The sequence below is a fragment of the Stegodyphus dumicola genome, chromosome 6 (assembly GCF_044657685.1).
Source record: "Stegodyphus dumicola isolate Sdum_Otavi_A_Nest chromosome 6, ASM4465768v1".
In the NCBI taxonomy this organism is placed as follows: Eukaryota; Metazoa; Arthropoda; class Arachnida; order Araneae; family Eresidae; genus Stegodyphus; species Stegodyphus dumicola.
This window is the reverse complement of record NC_140773.1, coordinates 179,785,082-179,804,183: the sequence shown is the minus strand read 5'-3', so window position 1 is coordinate 179,804,183 and position 19,102 is coordinate 179,785,082. Positions and strand designations below refer to the sequence as shown.

At 30.4% G+C, this 19,102-nt stretch overlaps 1 protein-coding gene and 1 long non-coding RNA gene across 5 annotated transcripts in view; one reads left to right on the top strand and one right to left on the bottom strand.

The window, feature by feature from the left end:
* Cog1 (conserved oligomeric Golgi complex subunit 1) overlaps positions 1-9,681 on the bottom strand; it is a 348,144-nt gene extending 338,463 nt beyond the window's left edge. For 2 of the 4 annotated variants that reach the window (XM_085819218.1, XM_085819217.1), the window contains exons 1-4: positions 9,416-9,680; positions 5,780-5,857; positions 1,134-1,178; positions 959-1,025 (exon numbers count right to left, since the gene is read on the bottom strand). In XM_085819218.1, coding sequence (XP_085675344.1) covers positions 959-1,025; positions 1,134-1,178; positions 5,780-5,847 — 180 coding nt within the window. In that variant the 5' untranslated portion in view covers positions 5,848-5,857; positions 9,416-9,680. Of the gene's footprint in view, positions 1-958; positions 1,026-1,133; positions 1,179-5,779; positions 5,858-9,415 lie in introns of all 4 variants that reach the window. The other 2 variants (XM_085819219.1, XM_085819216.1) reach the window with 2 other exon arrangements.
* A 104-nt stretch (positions 9,682-9,785) lies between these two features.
* LOC118179474 (uncharacterized) lies at positions 9,786-15,929 on the top strand. The gene is made up of 3 exons (XR_015041776.1): positions 9,786-9,822; positions 9,916-9,974; positions 15,456-15,929. It is a non-coding gene; the product is annotated as an uncharacterized LOC118179474 (long non-coding RNA).
* Positions 15,930-19,102: the final 3,173 nt, after the last annotated feature.

Below are 19,102 nucleotides of genomic sequence, written 5' to 3'. Positions count from 1 at the left end.
ATAGCCAGACTGTTTATAGATGCAAAGTATGTAATGTAGCTTTACATCATGATTGTAACCAAGCTTTTCATCATGATTGTAATCAAGCTTTTCATGCTTGAATCTTTCAAATGAAATAATCTGTATTTGTAAAAAAAAAAAATAAAATGTATATTTTAATATTAAATTAATTACAAGTAAAGTGATTTGTAGATTTATAAAACATTATACAGCTTAAAAAGTAATCCTGCGCTCCACTCAAAAGAAACATCACACGAGTGCAATCCTACTCATTGAACATCCGTAGTCTTATTCCGCTGACGTTGCGCGAACGCAACACTCGCTTTTTCAACAGGTATGAGCATTTATTTTATTTTCAATGTAAATTTGTGTTATAAATGCTTAATTTAATATTTGTTATTATTTCCATGAGAAAAGAAACATTCCTTGTAGTTTTGGCGGTTAATGGGTTAATCTTATGCTATTTAATTTTGACATAATATGTTACCTGCATTAAGAGTATCTTTTTACTGAGAAATTTATATCATATATAAGGTAATAATATCCATGTGAAATGTTTTCTTAGCATGATCCTCATTCTGTGTTCCTTAGAAGATTTAACTCATGGAGAATTACAAATATTACATTACTTTACACACTTGATCTCTGAAGAGACATCTCATAATATTTTTTATGATGATATTTTGAAGGGAAGATTTTTCTCACTTTCAAATGGTCAAGCCAAGTAGCTTCTATATATATATAATTAGAAAACAATTCTTTTGAAAACACAAACATGTCTAGTCATTTTTGTGCATTAAGCTGCAGAAAATTTATCATTAAAGACCTAAAGTAAGAAATCCAAAACCAAACCCTCACAAAGACCAGAAATTGAAATTTTGAAAGCTTTAATATTTTACATACTGAAAAAGACATGAAACTTGCTCAAAATATATATATCACTGTATTCAAAACTTACACTCTCAGCAATATCTTTCATTTCAGTAATTGTGTCAGCAGCTTCCATGAGGTCCCGATACCTCTCTCTGAAATATAATAAATAAACAGAATGTAACAGTTAAAATTTGAATATTAAAATCAAGCCACCATGTGATAAAATATGCAAATAATCTAAGGAAAATAAATTTACATACCCCACCATCTGCCTGAGTTCTTCCTTTTTACGTTCAATGTCATTTCTAAAAAAAATTAAGTGTTAAAATTTTTACTATAATTTTAATAATTTAATTACTTAATATTCTTGAGTCAAGTTCAAGAATATTGTTTAATTAATTATTAACTTAACTTAGAATATTGTCAAGTTAATATTAAATTAAACAATATTCAACTTAGAATATTGGTTAATTTAATTATTTAATATTTAGTTCTTAGGTTAAAAGAAGTATCAATTAGATAATGAAATCTGGTATTCGTAAATTAGCATTTTTTAGACTTGGTTTCACATATTAAACCCAATGATATATCGAGAGCAATACCATTTACAATAGCTTCTAGGACTTCTGCAATACACTGTGTGCATGTTCTGTTTATGGAATAACCATATCTGACAATTTTTCTTTGTGAAAGGAGAATCTCAGAAATTTTTTATTATTTTAATATTCCTGAAACATCTTACAGCTCTGACTTCATAAACCAACATTATGCTTAACACAACTTCTCGATTTAGATACAATTAAACTAAATAAATTTAGAGACAATTAAATTAAACAATATTCGGGAATTGTTTTTTGAGGAACTAAAACCTGCAATCGCTTTTACTGTCTGAAAATATTAAAACTGTATACGCTAAATGATCCTTAAGCAATTTTTTATATTATAAAGTATCACTAAAAATAATTGTAGCTTCTGTTCTTATGTATCTCAGATAATTTTTATTATTATACCAAAGAGGGTTAGCACAGAAGATTATTAGTATCAAAACGGCATTTTGCATTGGTTCGCTATAAATGTTCATTTTACTTTTTAAATTGTTGCCACCAAATATTATCACCCTGTATTATATTTAAAGAGATTAAATACTGAAGAATCTGCATGCTCGTTTCTCACACTGTGAAAAAACAATGGTACCTAGAGCCATCAAATTTTGAATAATGTAAACCTCCACCTGAATACGAGCACCTGGAAGCCCGAATTTAGAATTTGTTTTATTACGTATTTCATATTTTGTAAAACTTTAATGAATTTTTAATTAATAAACTCAATGATTTCAAAACAAAAAATGGGAACACTGTATAGAAAAAAATGTGGTAAAAGTATATTTTAGGGTACCCCTTAGCGAAACTTGGCGATTTTTGGCGGTACATGGATACTGAGTTTGTGCAATTCTTTGACTTGTTATTTTGGCCTGTGTAGCAGCGATTTTTGGCACAAAACTTGCCGCTACGTACGCCAAAATAAAAAGTTAAAGAATTCCACAAACTCGGTATCCATGTACACATCGACCTATTTTCACTTTAAAAAAAAATCCCTGAATTGCACAAAAATGGCATTATGCACTCCCTTGACTTTATCCATGTACACATCGACCTATTTTCACTTAAAAAAAATCAGAGAATTGCACAAACTATGCTTTATGCACTCTCTTGAGTTTGTCCATGTACACATCAATATATTTTCACTTAAAAAGTCAAGGGAGCACCCAATTCTACAGTAGAGGCAAACAAAAAGTACATAATCTCAATAAACTACATTTTAAACCAAACAATAAAATAACACAAAAAAGGAAAAACCTGTTATGTATTTTAGCACTACACAAAGCAAATATCCACTTACCTTATTTAGAAATTCATTGTCTTCAGTCTGTGGCACACAAAATTCCCTAACAGCATCCAAAAACTTCCTAAAATTATCTGAACTACAATCCATATATTGGCTTCGCCACAGAAATTCACAAAAATAAGAGTCAAAAGTATACTATGTAGTTCCAGACTATGGCTACTAAGTAAACCTTCATTTACACAATTAATTCACTCAATTAATGCACTTTTCCCCTTTCCAAATTGTACAGAAACTTCAAATTAATACTACAACATTCAATCACTGTACCGTCTAAACAATGAAACAAGCAATGTACTTCCTAAGCAACACAAACCACAAAAGCCCTTGCAAAACATCCCACGATTCAAAATTTCCCAGAATAATACAAACAATTACATCATAATAGGGTTTCCATAACATTCAACTACTCAGGTTACCATTAATGATACAACAACTTGGCGATAAATGAAACAACAACTTCGTGATAATACAAGGGGTACCTTAAAGTAAACTCTAACTAAAAACGTTACCTCCAGAACACAAGACTGTCTATTGGAACTTCTAAAGAAGTGCTGTTTTAAAATAGTTTTATCCCAAAGGGACATTAGTCCAAGTGCTCTCGAAACAATACGTATGTAAATTAAAAAATATCCCTTTGGGCATAATATAAAATCTAAAAGCTTTCAGAGATTTTTTTTTTTTTTTAAAGGAGAATCTCAGATAATTTTTATTATTTTAATGTTACAGAGACATCTTACAGCTCTGGCTTTAGTAATCAATAGTGCTAAAATTATTCTTAACATGACATCTAAATTTCGGGTTGATCTTTGGATTATGGTAACTTAGCGATTTTTTGGCGACCAACTCTGCTACAGCAACCCTCTATTTTTTTTTCGCCGCCATTTTGTCTTCACGAAGTAAAGACATGTTTCTTTTCTTTTTATTTACTGAACACTTTTTCCAACAATCTACTAGCCGAATTACACTTATGCTAGAAATTTTATGTAACAAAACTGCTTAATCATGACAAATATTAACTGCAAAATTGGGAAAAAGTGCACAATCGCAAACTCCTTGCGCGTTTTTCAGAATAGCACATACACATAAACCATTTACACGTCGACTTATTTTTACTTAAAAAAAATCCCAGAATTGCACAAAAATGGCATTGCACACACTCTTAACTTTATCCATCTACACTGCTATTTTTTCATAAATTACAAAAATTTGCACGAAAATGAAAAAAAATTCTGTGAATCTTTAAACTCGGTAAAAAGCACATATATGAAATTACCTGATCGCGAAAAAGTATATACCCTTTCCAAGGATGAACATTTCCACGTATAAAATAAATAAAATATCCAAAAACTTTTACCTTTAAATTATCTATTATATTATAAACGTCACCAACGAATTTATACGCAAACATTAAAAATAGTTACAAATATTTAAATTATTTCCATACACGTTTACTTCAACTGAAACGTATACCAAATTCCTACAAACATAAAATTCACAAAATAACTATCATTTAATTAAAATATCACTAAACCATGTACATGTCGACTTATTTAAAAAAAATCCCAGAATTGCACAAAAATGGCATTGTGCACACTCTTCACTATATCCATGTACACTGCTTTTTTCTCATAAATTAGAAAAATTTCAAGAAAATGCATGAAAATACTCAACGTATACTACTCAAACGTATTCCAAAATACTACAAATATATAACTCACAAAATCACGATCATTAAATTAAGATATAATTAAATTAAAAAACACTACTTAAAATATAAATAAGCACATACATTAAATTAATAAAAATTAGATTACAATCCTAATTACTTTAAACTAAATCATTGCTAATAACAATTTTCCAATAATACCATATTAATTTACTTACTCCTTACATTTAGAACAATGCATAAAAATAATATCCTCAAATGATTTAAAATACTAACTTACCTCATCTTCTTCAGAATCTTCATTACGTGGCACGCACAGTTCCCTACAGAAAGAGTTCCAATCGGCTGCAGTACTACTGCTAATTTCTAAATCCGAAATCCAATAGTCAACTGGCAGTCTATTCACCAAGTAATAAGAAATTAATAAAGTTCACCCATACTCAAACTACTACTTTCAGCAAACCACGTACCCTTCCTTACACTCCGTTTCACAAAATGTCCATTTTCACCAGATTTCTTGCACCGCCATTCAAACCATTCAAACTTATCTGTAATTTCCTTCCTTTCATACAATCCCAACTTATTATTATTATCAGATAAATGCATTAAAAATTTAGAATTCACTTTACATAGTGCCATGCAATCCGAAAATTAATCAACACTATTTCACACAACACACAATGAAGCTTAATACAAAATAATTTTTCCAAATTAACCCCCTTTTCCGATTAAAGAACTGTAATTCGTCCATTAATGTCACATGACATATCTCATGATCTCTCATTTCCCTCACACAAAATAATGCATAATCGGAACTGAGTACTTCCAAAGACGCCTTCAGGGGGCTTTGGTACTTCTCACATTATTACCAAAGTCCTAGGTAGTAACCTTTATCGCCTCTAAAATGTCGCCAAAGTACCAGTTACCATATTCCAAAGATCAGCCAATTTGGATACAATTAAATTAAACAATATTCAGGAATTATTTTTAAAGAACTGAAACCTTCAGTTGCCTTTATTGTCTAAAAATATTAAAATTGCATACACTAAATGATCCTTATGCAATTTTTATACAGGGCAAGCAATTATACATTAATTATATAAGCAATTTTTATACATCAATTTTTATTTTATAAAATATCACTAAAAATAACTGTACTTCTGTTCTTACATAGAGTAAAATACTGCATAAGAGTATATAATTTAATTCTAATACATCCTAGCAAGCTTCAAAAACGAAATATTTCATGTTTCACACGCTTGTTGGATGTATCCTGCTTCTTTAGATGATCTCAGAGATAAAAAATAACAAAAGAAACCAAAATGTAAATATTACCTCAATTTCTTTTCAATTTCCTGTATTTCTTTGATGGTATGATTTTCAAATAAAATATCAGTACCCATAATTTTCAACCTACAAAGGAATACACAAGTATGTCAATGCATATTCAAATGCTTGAATATTAAGTAACAAATTAATAAAAACTTCTTTATTTTAAAATTAATTAATTTTAACTTTCATTAATCAAATAATTACATAAATGAAGCATCAGATTTTCAAATAATAAAATATAGCTATTGCAACTGAATAAAGCCATTGGAATGAAACAACTATGCAAGCATTGACTCTGATATATAAACATACACTGCTCATTTTGGGTATAGTAGACTTTAACGTACCCCTTGTATTATGGCGAAGTTGTTTGATTTATTGCCAAGTTGTTTCATTTATGGTAGCCTGAGTAGTTGAATGTTATGGAAACCCTATTGTGACGTAATTGGGTGCATGATTCAGGGAAACTTTGAATCATGGGATGTTTTGTAAGCATTTCTGTGGTGTGTGTTTATTTGATTCTTTAGACGGTAGAATGGCCGAATGTAGTAAGATTAATTTGAAGTTACTGTACGATTAGGAGCAAAAGGGGAAAAGAGCTTTAATTGACTGGTGTATAAATGAAGGTTTACTGAGTAGCCATTATAAGTGTCCTGTATGTAGAAAGGCTATACGTCTAGTCGAACGTAAAAACCGTTTAGATGGATTTGAATGGGTTTGTAGGAAGAAAGGTTCAGATGGTCATTATGTGAAGCATTCGATCAGAAAGAGTACCTGGTTTGAAAAAAAAAGTCATTTGAGTATGATTGATATTTTGATTTTTACGTGGCTCTGGGTGTACGAAGCGAACTCGAAAATCATGGTTAGTGAATACAGTCAAAAGTCGTTAATTCGGACACCCATAATCCAGAATGATCTATAATCCGGACCTCAAAGCTAAAAACTTTCTGCACATGCGCCGCGTTGACACATGCGCATAGGCGTTTACGCGTGCGCGTAAGACCTTTTACCACTGCGCATATGCGTTTACACGTGCGCATAAGACCTTTTACCACTGCGCATATGCGTTTGCGCAAGCGCAGAATACGTTTTCGCGTGCGCGTTTTATGTATAACGGACGGTATAATCTAAAATTATCTAATTATCTATTTCAGTTAATGTTGATGATTGCGTTGTTTCTTAATCTTCGAATTGGATCCGGTTTATTATTTTTTGCAGACTGTAAGAGCAATTTTATAAAAGTAAACTTGAACTTTCGATTATGTCAAATAGAATTTCCGTTTCTGGAGCTCCCAAAGGATTGTTCAAAACGAAAGTATGTTTCGATGTCCATCAAACAAAAAGTGGAATTGCTGCAAAAAATGGATAAAGACATGAAGAATGTGACAGAGAGGTTAGTGAAAACGAAAAAATTTTGATTGACAAGTTAGTCGGTATTCTCAGCACAACAATTAACGGGACTTGAACAGTGGAACTTTGTAACTGAACAAGAAATTGTGTCTGTTTATAGAATTAAAGAGAAAGTATTATCACATAAAACGAAGCAACTTAAAACAACTTACATTGAAAGAAATGTTTAATAAAGTAAACAAATAAATATTAAGCTCTTTTTTGTAAATTTTGATACCCTTCAGATTATAATTGTTCTTTATTTCATAAATTAAGGTTTCATATTTTTATTTTAGAATTTATGCATGCCATCTTACGAGATTTAAACTGATGATCTATAATCCAGAATCGCCGAAGTCCCGACGAGTCCGGATTAACGACTTTTGACTGTATTTGCTTTTCGTAGTGCTTAAATGCATAACATGTTTTTCCTTTTTTATGTCATTTTATTGTTTGGTTTAAAATGAATTTTATTGAGATTATGTATTTTTTGTTTGCCTATATTGTAGAATTTGGTGCTCCTTTGACTTTTTAAGTGAAAATATATCGATGTGTACATGGACAAAGTGAAGGGAGTGCGCAATGCAAGTTTGTGCAATTCTGGGATTTTTTTTAAGTGAAAATAAGTCAATGTGTACATGGATACCGAGTTTGCGCAATTGTTTGTCTTGTTATTTTGGCTTTGTATAGGGGCAATTTTTGGCGCAAAAACTGCCGCTGCCAAAAATTGCCGCTTCACAAGCCAAAATAACGAGTCAAAGAATTGCACAAAATGGGTACCCATGTACCGCCAAAAATCACCAAGTTTTGCCTAGGGGTACCCTAAACCTCATTTTGAATGACAGTTTAATTTTGAAGATTTGTTAAATACTGTATCAGAATTTAAAGGAGAGTCTTCATTTAAAAATGCATTGTTCCTTCACATTCAAACCACAGAACATATCAAAATTTTGCTAGTTCTTAATCACAAGAAGCAGGCAAAGAAAATTTTACTTGATGCTGATCCCGACACCTAAAGTTTTGAAGTCTGCTATGATCTAAATAAATCTTAATCTTAATAAAACAGTTGCCAACTAGAGAAAATTGCTTAAGATATTAAAATCCAGCACAATGCAAATAAATACAGTTAATTTCTTTTCTCGAGCTATAAGAAATCAAATATTTAGATCTTTAGATTTTATCCTCTGAATGAATAAAAAGGCTAATCTTTGGAATATGGTAACAGGTAATTTGGCAAAATTTTGGTAGGGCGATAAAAGTTACTAGCTAGGACTTTAGCAGTGTACATGGATAAAGTCAAGAGTGTTCGCAATGCCATTTTTGTGCAATTCTGGGATGTTTATTTAAGTGAAATTAGGTCGACGTGTACATGGATACCGTGTATGTGGAATTCTTAAAAACGCGGCAAGCAATTTGCGATTCTGCACTTTGTCCCAATTTCGCACCTAATCTTCGTCACGATTAAGCACTTTTGTTCCATAAAAGTTCTAGCATAAGCGTAATTCGGCTAGCAGATTGTTGGAAAAAAATTTTGAGTAAAAAAAAAAAACTTCGTGAAAACAAAATGGCGTCCAAACAATAACTAGCAGGTTGCTGTAGCAGGATTGGACGCCAAATTTTCGTTAAAAAATCACCAAGTTACCATAATCCAAAGATTAACCAATAAAAATTTTGTTCTTGGGACCAGATTCAAAAATGTATGTATGTGTGTACATGTGTATATGTGCATGTGTGTGCATGCACACATACGTACGTACACATACATGCATGCATGAACATGAACATACATCCATACATACATTTCTGAATCAGATCCCGATAACAAAAAAGTACCCAATTATTTTTATTCCTTACAACATTCAATTTATATACATATTTTTTCCCACGTTATTTGATATGTTAATGAATATATTTCAGCAAAATTTTCTTAACGTCTTTTTACCCTATCTTCAATAATTCTAACCATTACATTTAAGATCGATAATGTAAACAATATATCGCTTATTATATTTCTTTCATAAAAGAAATACTAATTCCACAGAGAATAATATTATTAGACCTCTTCAGTCACGTTTTAAGAATCACTGCATCAGAATTATTAACATTTTAAATAATATATGGAGCAAACGAATTTTATCATTAAAATTTTTTAATAATACATATGGGATGTCACTGATTTTGTAGTATCAATATGGTACATAAAAAGAAGAAGAATCTAACTTAAATTGAAAAAGTTTAGAAAAGTATTACCTAGTAGGAAACTGCTCTCTATAGAAAACTTTCTCTGTGGCAAAAAAATATGACTACTGAAGAAAATTTGAAACAGAAAACTAATAATTTAACATTCTGCATAAGTAAACACACTTTCCTCCTTTTAACAGCGTCGAAAAGGAAAACAGCGTCGAATTGTAAATAAAAGTATTATATATAAATGTATGCATATTTTCTGTTTAACGTGAAAACAATAATGAAAATTTTTCGGAATTCGTTGTTGACAGGTTATCTTCACGAGAAAAAAGGGGGAAAAAATGGGAGGAGTTACGAGATTCTCTGGGTTGCATGAAGATCTACTAATAACTTTCTCGCCAAGTAATTTGGCGTCATTGGCTCATTCTTATTTCTGGAACTGTGGTTGAAGAGTGGTATGTTTTTGATCCGTAAGTATACTAAAATTCTATCGTAAATTTTTAATACCTTGTTTTCCAAATTTACACATTTTGCTTGATTAATTTGAAGTTGTTTGTTTTTAGATGTGCGCAATGGCAAATTTCAGATCATTCGTCAAATACCCAAGGTTTCTATTTCTCTGGTAAGTGTTTTCTTTATATCTTATATTTATTATTAAATATGAATAGTAATTTTTGCATGCTTATATTTTTTCATGCTCATTTTCTGTTTTATGTGCTGGTAGATTTCTGGCCGATTACCGTGTTTTTAGATAAATGCGCCATTTTCATTTAGGTCGTGTAGAGATTACTGTTTCCATTTTTTTTAAGTAACCACGATAATTCTAACACATGTAAAAGCTTTACTAGTAAACTTTTGATTGAGGATATTTCAAGTAAATGTGCCATTTTTACTGAATTTGTGTAGAAGTTGCTCTTCGTTATGCCTTTTTTGAGCCAATGTGTTAATTAGTTGTATTATTTTAATGTGTTGTTTTGCAGATTAGTGCAGTTTATTTGACAGATGTGTAATGCTGTTTGTTGAAAAATGCATTAGAACCAATGATGGTAAGAGCTTGGCCTAGCAAATTGGTAAAATATTACCTGCTCTTAATTACTGAATCATATTGTAGGATAAAATCTGCTGTTTATGTATGAAAATTTGTACTTTATCTCTGATTATTTGGTATATGCCCAGAATTTCATTATTAATGATCGATTCATTAAAATTATTTTAATTGTCTACTTTGTTTTGTGTTGCTGCTGCTCATTCTGCATTTTTTTGGGGGGGAGTAGATATAAAAATTAATTCTTGTTTTTTCTTTTTTTTCCCTCCATGTCTCTTTTTATTGTGCTAGTAAATTTCTGACTGAACTCATTTCAAGTTGAATGTGGTATTTTCTTTAGCTCATGTAGAGATTCATCAAGTTTTTGCTGGTAAATTTTTGACAAAATTTCAAGTAAATGTGCCGTTTTTACTTAGTTTGCATAAAAATTGTTCTTCTTTATGCCTCTTTTGAATAAATATGTCAGTTCTTGTTTGTATTATTTAATATCTTGTTTTGCATATTAATACAGTTTATTTAACAGATTGAGATGCGAGAATATTCATTAAAACTAATGCGGGTAAGTTCTTGGCCTAACAGATTGGTAAAAGATTTTCTGATCTTAATTACTGAATTTTATTATATTCTAGGATAAAAGTCTGCTTTTTACGTGTGAAAATTTTTATTTTATCTGATTATGTGCCAAATTTGATGATTCAAGAAAAATGCCATTTCTGTGTGTAGCTAGTTCGTTGTTGCTGTTCGTCATGCAGTTCTTTTGAATATGTATCAGTTTGAAAATTTATTCATACATGTGTATTTTTCTCATCCATTTTTGCTGTGCACTTTTCCTGTGAATATTATTTTTATTTAGTCTATATAGAATTTCCTCTTTGTATTTTTTTGAATAAGTATGATAATTAGTTCTTGTTTGTTATTTTAATGCCCAACAATTCACTTTCGAATGTTTGTTAATTATAGAAGCTAATTTTACTTTCTGCTTGCAGTTTTTAACTCTCTACCTTTTATCCAGACATTAATAACATCTGCCTTTTCATTTCTAAACTTAAAATATCGCAGTCGGGAAAAGGTTTCAATTTGAAAAGTAGTGGCTTTTCTAATTGCAAGAATTTCTCTTCAGAATTATAATTAACATAAGCTGTACATTCTCTGCTGAGTATTTCATTTCTCGAAAAGTCTAGTAGACCTTTTAAATCGCAATTTTAATCTTTAATTTTTTGGATATAATTAAGAACGAATTCATTTGGAAGCAATTTAAAAAATAAAGGCATTAAAATATTTCTGTATAAGTCGGTATATTTTTAATGTTGCCGTGCAGCGTAAAAGCATCTCTACTTTCTCCCAGAAGTCTTGCTATTTTTCAGATTTCAAGGTTGACTTCTGTGCCTTGTTTTGCAGATTAACATGCTTTATTTGATTGCATAGAAGTTAACTTTTCGTAAAAAGGCCTTAATTATAGTATCATTATTGGTAAATTCAATGCTTAAACAGATTGGTGAAATGTTTGACCTTAACTACTGAATTCTGCTAATTATATGGGATATGTCCATAATTTAAATTTTCTCCTAGTAAATCGATCAGTTGGAACAAAATGTGAAATGAATTTATTAAAGAGTATGTCATTTGCTGTATTTATAAATTTCCAGCCATGCATATCATTTAATAATTATTTATTTTTAGGATAAAAAAAAGTAGTAGCAGATGGTCCTACCAATTTGAATAAATATGGAATTTAGTTTTTAATAGTTTTATTTATTTCATGTAATTTATGGTATTAAAGTATAAAGGCTATGCTCGTGGATTTTCTAGTAAAGGCAAGTTTCCAATCAATAGCAGTTTTTAGTGGTTGAGCTATGTATCCAGCATTTTTTTACTATGAAGACTAATCATACTAAAAAAATTTGAGCATTTTTTTCAAGTAAAAATTAGTATGTTATAGCTGTGCCAGTATCATTCTGCATAATGACAAAAGTTCATTAAATATGTTAGTGACATTTAAGTGTTGGTTTTGATTATCATGCAATACTGAAACTAAATTCAGAATTTCATTATTGACAAAAAAAATTTTTTTTTTAATTCTGGGTATGAATGTCTGAGCATGTGTGTAAATTTTAAGTCATAAGAAACGAAATTAATTTGTTAAATTTGTTTCTTTCATTTGATTAATTCGTTGCTGTTGTCTGTGAAAAATTTTCCTATTGAACTTTACCTTTCATTTTAGTGGCACATGTGATAATAGATTTTTAACCCCCCAAAAATGAAAATTTCCAAGTGTGGCTATAGAGAGTATGCTCAAGTTCATAAAATAACTTAGTTTTTCTTTATCATCACCTTTCTGTTCGAGAAGCTTTTCTGCAGCATACATTGACCACCCCTTTTCTATTATAAGAATACAGTCAGAAGTCTAATCTGGACGTCCATAATCCAGAATGATCTATAATCTGGACCTCAAAGCTACAAACTTTCTGCGCATGCTCGTCTAATGTATAACGAACGGTATAAGCTAAGCTAAAATTATCTTATTCAGTTAATGTTGCAGATTGCGTTGTTCCTTAATCTTCTAATTGGATCTGGCTTATTTTTTGCGGACTGTTGGAGCAATTTTATAAAAGTAAGCTTGAACTTTATGTCAAAAAGAATTTCCGATTCTGGAGCTGCCAAAGGATCTACAAAGCGAAAGCATGTTTTGATGTCCATCAAACAAAAAGTGGAATTGCTGCAAAAAATGTATAAAGGCATATCCTTTGTTTCTCTAACCTTTCCAAAATCTGTTTATCAATTTTACAGTGCTCTGCGGGGGAAGGAACATCACGGCGCGCAATGAACTGGAAGTTGATCTGTCAGCACTATCCTTATATTCAGGGCAGATGTTTTTATTTTATTCGGCTTGTAATTCCTTGCTAAATGTAGTATTTCATCTCAATGTACTCCGTTTTTGATATGATTTAAATCAAATTTCTCGTCATTATATTACGGATACACATCAAATAGTTTTCTGATTGCAATTTTCTAATTTCGACTATGCGTAATGTATTCTTTACGCATGCATGCGTTGAAAGAAATGTTTAATAAAGTAAACAAATAAATATTAAGTTTTTTTTTTTTTTTTTTTTTTTGTATATTTTGATATCCTTTAGATCATAATTGCTCTTTATTTCATAAATTATGTTTTCAAATTTTTAATTTTATGTTTTCTGCATGCCATCTTACCAGATTTAAATTGATGATCTGTAATCCGGAAGTCCCAACGAGTCCGGATTAAAGACTTTTGAGTGTAGTAATTTTAAAAATTTATCTGCATGTCTCCTGTGGACTTTCATTTAATAGATAACTAAAGCCAGTATGGAAATTAGGACATTTTTTATATTGAAGAATAATTCATTGCTGCCTACTCTCCTTTTTTAAATTTTTAGTCTTAACAAAGGAAAATGTTTCTCAGAAATAAATGGAATGTATTTAATTAAACTTAAATTAGGCAAATTCCATTCCCTCAATCTCTAACGATTTTCAAAATTTTTAAATTCTATTTCATTTGAATTGTACTTTTTCTTGTTACATTTTATTAAATTTCATTTGGTCAGAGTTGTCTTAATCTGTAGTCATTTCTAAATTTTTATATAAAGATTTAAAAAATGGAATTAGCCAAACAGAATTGAGTTTCAAATAGTTCAATAATCTAGTCCATGTAAATTTGAACTGAATTTTAATTTGATTTTTCTATTAATTCATTACATTTATTTAGGCGCCTAGAATGTGAACATGGTAAATAAAATGGCAAGTACCCATTCCTCAGTATATTTTGGTGGGGAAAAACTTCTGAAATTTATGTTCAGTTTGTAGTAATATTATTCAGTTAACTTCATATTTGTTTAGGAATTTCACAGGGTGGGTGATCTTCTGTGCAAGATACTGAGAAAATTTTGATATTCTTTATGCTAAGAATAATTTCAAGAATTAATAAATTTCAGTTTTTTTACATGATAGACTGATTATTCAAAGTAATATACACCAAGGTCACCTTGGATGATCAAGAGCTTGTATCATACATGCATATTAACTGTTATAGGATAGCTATGGACTTTGGTCCTTCAAATAGTTTTATTAATATATATACAGTATTCAAAGAACTACAAAAGGGTGGAATGTAGTGAATAAAACATTTTTGCTTCTGATAGAAGTGTACAACTGACTGAAAAATGTAACAGCCATCGTTAAAATTCAACATCATTTAAAAGATCTTTCTTAAGTATAGTACATATTTTTAAAAAGTGAAACTGTATACAGTCAAAAGTCGTTAATTCGGACACCCAAAATCCGGAATGATCTATAATCTGGACCTCAAAGCTAAAAACTTTCTGTGCACAAGCCGCGTTGGCACATGCGCACAGGCGTTTTGCACGTGCGCGTAAGACCTTGACTACTGCGCATATGCGTGTGCGCAAGTGCAGAATACGTTTTCGCCTGCGTGTTTAATGTATAACGGACGGTGTAAGCTAAAATTATCTAATTATCTATTTCAGTTAATGATTGCGTTGTTCCTTAATCTTCGAATTAGATCCCACTTATTATTTTTTGCAGACTGTAAGAGCAATTTTATAAAAGTAAACTTGAACTTTCGATTATGTCAAATAGAATTTCCAATGCTGGAACTTCCAAAGGATCTACAAAACGAAAGTATGTTTCGATGTCCAACAAACAAAAAGTGGAATTGCTGCAAAAAATGGATAAAGACATGAAGAATGTGACAGAGAGGTTAGTGAAAACGAAAAAATTTCGATTGACAAGTTAGTCGGCATTCTCGGCACAGCAATTAACGGGACTTGAACAGTGGAACTTTGTAACTGAACAAGAAATTATGTCTGTTTATAGAATTAAAGAGAAAGTATTATCACATAAAACGAAGCAACCTAAACAACTTACATTGAAAGAAATGTTTAATAAAGTAAACAAATAAATATTAAACTTTTTTTTTTTTTTTGTAAATTTTGATACCCTTTATAATAATTATCTTAATTGTTCTTTATTTCATAAATTACAGTTTCATATTTTTAATTTTAGAATTTCTGCATGCCATCTTACGAGATTTAAACTGATGATCTATAATCCGGAATCGTCGAAGTCCCGATGAGTCCGGATTAACGACTTTTGATTGTATATGAATTTCTGGAATAATGTAACATATTAAAAGAAGATAAATTATGTATTGAAGTGAATTATGCATTCAGTATTTCAATAAATTTTCCATTTTATACATTCTTAAATCAATATAAGAATTATCAGTATTTTTAAAATCATTAGTGTAGTTGTTTTAGGAAAACTTTGGTTTAAATTCAGGCTTAGATACTAAGAGTTCTGTTTTATGAAGCAAAAGTATCTAATATTTGTTTTGCAATTAAGTTGAGCTCAAATCATTAAATGTGAATGACATAATAGGAAAAAAAATCAGAGTTATTTTAATGACTGTGATGATGATATGTTATCTCTTATCACAGGAAAATACTTGGTATTTTATTTCAAGAAAAAAAAACCAGCTGGGATGTTCTGTGGAGCAAGGTTTTTAAATTTTTAAATCCTGTTCCTAGAGCAGACTTGCTAGTTCTTGGTTGTAGGTAAAGTTCAAATGGTATTTTAAGAACCTGAGGCTTAAAAAAACCGGGGAATAAATAAAGGTTTATTTTTTATAGAAAAGTTCATTTATATTTCAGTAGTAGTTATTGTGTGGCTATTCAATTTCTTCACTAAAACATTCTCCAGTACTTACATGTTATCTCATCGACTGTAAAAGTTAGGGAGATGCTACCAAATTTCTGTTAGTTGTTCCTGTGGAACTCTGAAAACCTGACGCATCTTTATTTAACAAAAAATCAGTGTTCAACCTGCTTTGTAAAAAAGCTTTCATCAATTTCTATTAGTTTGTTTTGCCTTCCTGATTTTACTTGAAGCTCTGTTTAGAATGCTATGAGTGCAGACTTTCTGCAGGTAGTTTACTGTTTTGTTGAACATATTGTTATGTCAGATTTCATAACTTTGAAAGCAATCTGCCTTGCTGTTCTGTAGAAATGTTTCCTAATTAAATTTTTTTTAGCTTAAAATCTTACTGCATACTGTCAGGGTCGAATTTATGTATAAGCTACACGAGCTATAGCTGAGAGCTCCACTTTCTGGGGGGGGGGGCCCAAAAATTAAGATATAGTATAAATAATATTAAAATATATTACAGTACAAAGTCCATTATCCGGAATGATCCATAATCCCGACCTCAAAGCCACAAACTTACGCATGCGCTTAAAGCCAGTAAAGCGTTTACCCACGCACAACTTCCGATAGCGAAGAAAGTAACAAAGAACGTTATTGAAAATGAAAAAATTTCGATTGACAAGTTAGTCGGTATTCTCGACACAGCAATTACAGGACTTAAACAATGGAACTTTATATCTGAACAAGAAGTTATGTCTGTTTATAGAATTATAGAGAAAGTATTAGCACAAAAAAATGAAGCAACTTAAACAACTTACATTGAAAGAAATGTTTAATAAAGTAAACAAATAAATATTAAGCTTATTCTTTTTGTAAATTTTGATATGGATTAGATCATAATTGCTCTTTATTCCATAAATTATGGTTTCATATTTTTAATTGTATAATTTCTGCATGCCATTATACCAGATTTAAATTGATGATCTATAATCCGGAATAACCAAAGTCCCGATGAGTCCAGATTACAGATTTTGTACTGTATAACAGACTTATAAAGGGCCCCATATCTCAAATAGCTTAGGACCTTATTAAATCTAAATATGGTTCTGCTACTGTTAAGCACGAAGTTGGAAGCAAAATGGTTTGTATATTTCTCGCTGCTCCTGGAATGGGAAATTTACTTTTGTAGGGTTTTTTTTTTTTTTTTTTTTTTTTTTTTTAAATTTTAAACAGCTTTCCTGTATTTTCTTGTTTCCCACCTACAACTCCCTACCAAAATGATTTTTCAAAATCCCGTTTTATATAAACGAGGTGGAACCAGTATTTAATAAGTCTCAGGAATGACCACATCAATTTTTTTTCTTCTACTTTCTAGTTACTTCCGTGGAAGAGCTTAGTAATGCGTGTCTTCTTTTCTGGCCACGTCATTGCTTTAAGCTAAATCTTACTACGTTCAGCTGTATTGTTACGTGCCTGTTTGTATTCACCAGTGAGGTTTAATTAAGGGCCAACTCTATTAGTTATTTCTGTACAGCTTTTTCTAGTTTTTAGTTAGCATTAGTTTCTTATTTTCTATCTTAAGTTAAAGCCCAAGTGGAGACTTCATGTAAGCCCAGGATTGGCCAACTGTAAATGGTCTCAAGTTAAATAAAAGGATATTTAAACCCTACTTTGGACTTGTCGCTCTAGACTTTTAGAAGTCAATGAATAGTCGCTACACAATTCTCAAGTATTCTAGATACCAAGGGCAACCAATTTTACTAGAATCTTGTATCATTTATAGTGGAAAATTATATAGATCAGTATATAACTATTATGAAAATTTGAAAGCATCTGCAAGAAAATTGGAATGCAAAATACATTCATGTTTTATCAGGATAACGATTCTAAACATGCAGCCCTAAATGTTCACATGTGGTTTTAACTGTCCAGAAGTTATCACAACTTCTTCCTTCATTTAGTCTTCAGACTTAAATCAAATTGAACATGTATTGAGTGAGTTGGAGAAAAGAATAAGTAAAGTAACATTTCTTCAAAAGTTCTATTTAAAGCTATTCTTGTGAAGGAATGGAACAACAGTTACTCAAAAAATATAGATAAATGCATGTGAAAAGTGTAACTTTAGCTAAAAGATATCTAACCATTATGAGTATTGAATGTTCCATTATTTTATTAATTTATTTCATTTTTTTATTGACTCTTTCTTAAAAGTATTCGAATACTTATATGAGTTCATTTTCAAAACATTTTGAATATCTTTTCTTAACCAAAAACGCTCAGACCCTTTTTTTTTTTTTTTTTTTTTTTTTTTTTTTCAAAATAAGGAACAATAGTACATGTGAAAGAAAAGACATTTTACTGATTATTATTAACTGATATTTGGAAATAAAATCAAAGAATGCAAGTGTTAGAAAATTAATTTCATAGGTTTTATAATTTCATGAGTTAAAACTGATATTTTAAATTTAAAAATACAAAAACATGAATATTTGTCTTATTCAAAACATGTTTGTAAGTGCAAGTATATATGTCTAAATGGCTGGCAGTTACATAAGGCATAAGAACTTTTAAAGACATACGATATGTTAAACTTCATATCTTAAAATAATTTACATTAATGTCATAGTAGAAAGACAATTTGACTGCACTATATGTGATTTCTTTAGGGTAATTAAAGAAAATTACACCACATGTGCTCTTTCCCACCTTTCCATCTTATTTTGCAAATAAATTGAGCAGAACGTAATTTTTTTGACCATATGAAACCTTCGGTATGACATACCAGGCTCTATCTAGTAATGCTGAAGTGGCACTTGTAGTAGTTCATTCAGGAGAAGGAAAGATTGAGAAGATTGAAGGGGGAAAATTGATCGCAATCAGGCATACTGGTGGTCCTGGTACGTACGATGAGACAACAGTTCAGTGATTCTTAACACAAGTTGATTTTTATGTTATAATGTAACCTGCTTGTAAACAAGATTTTTCTGAAACACAAAATAAATATAACA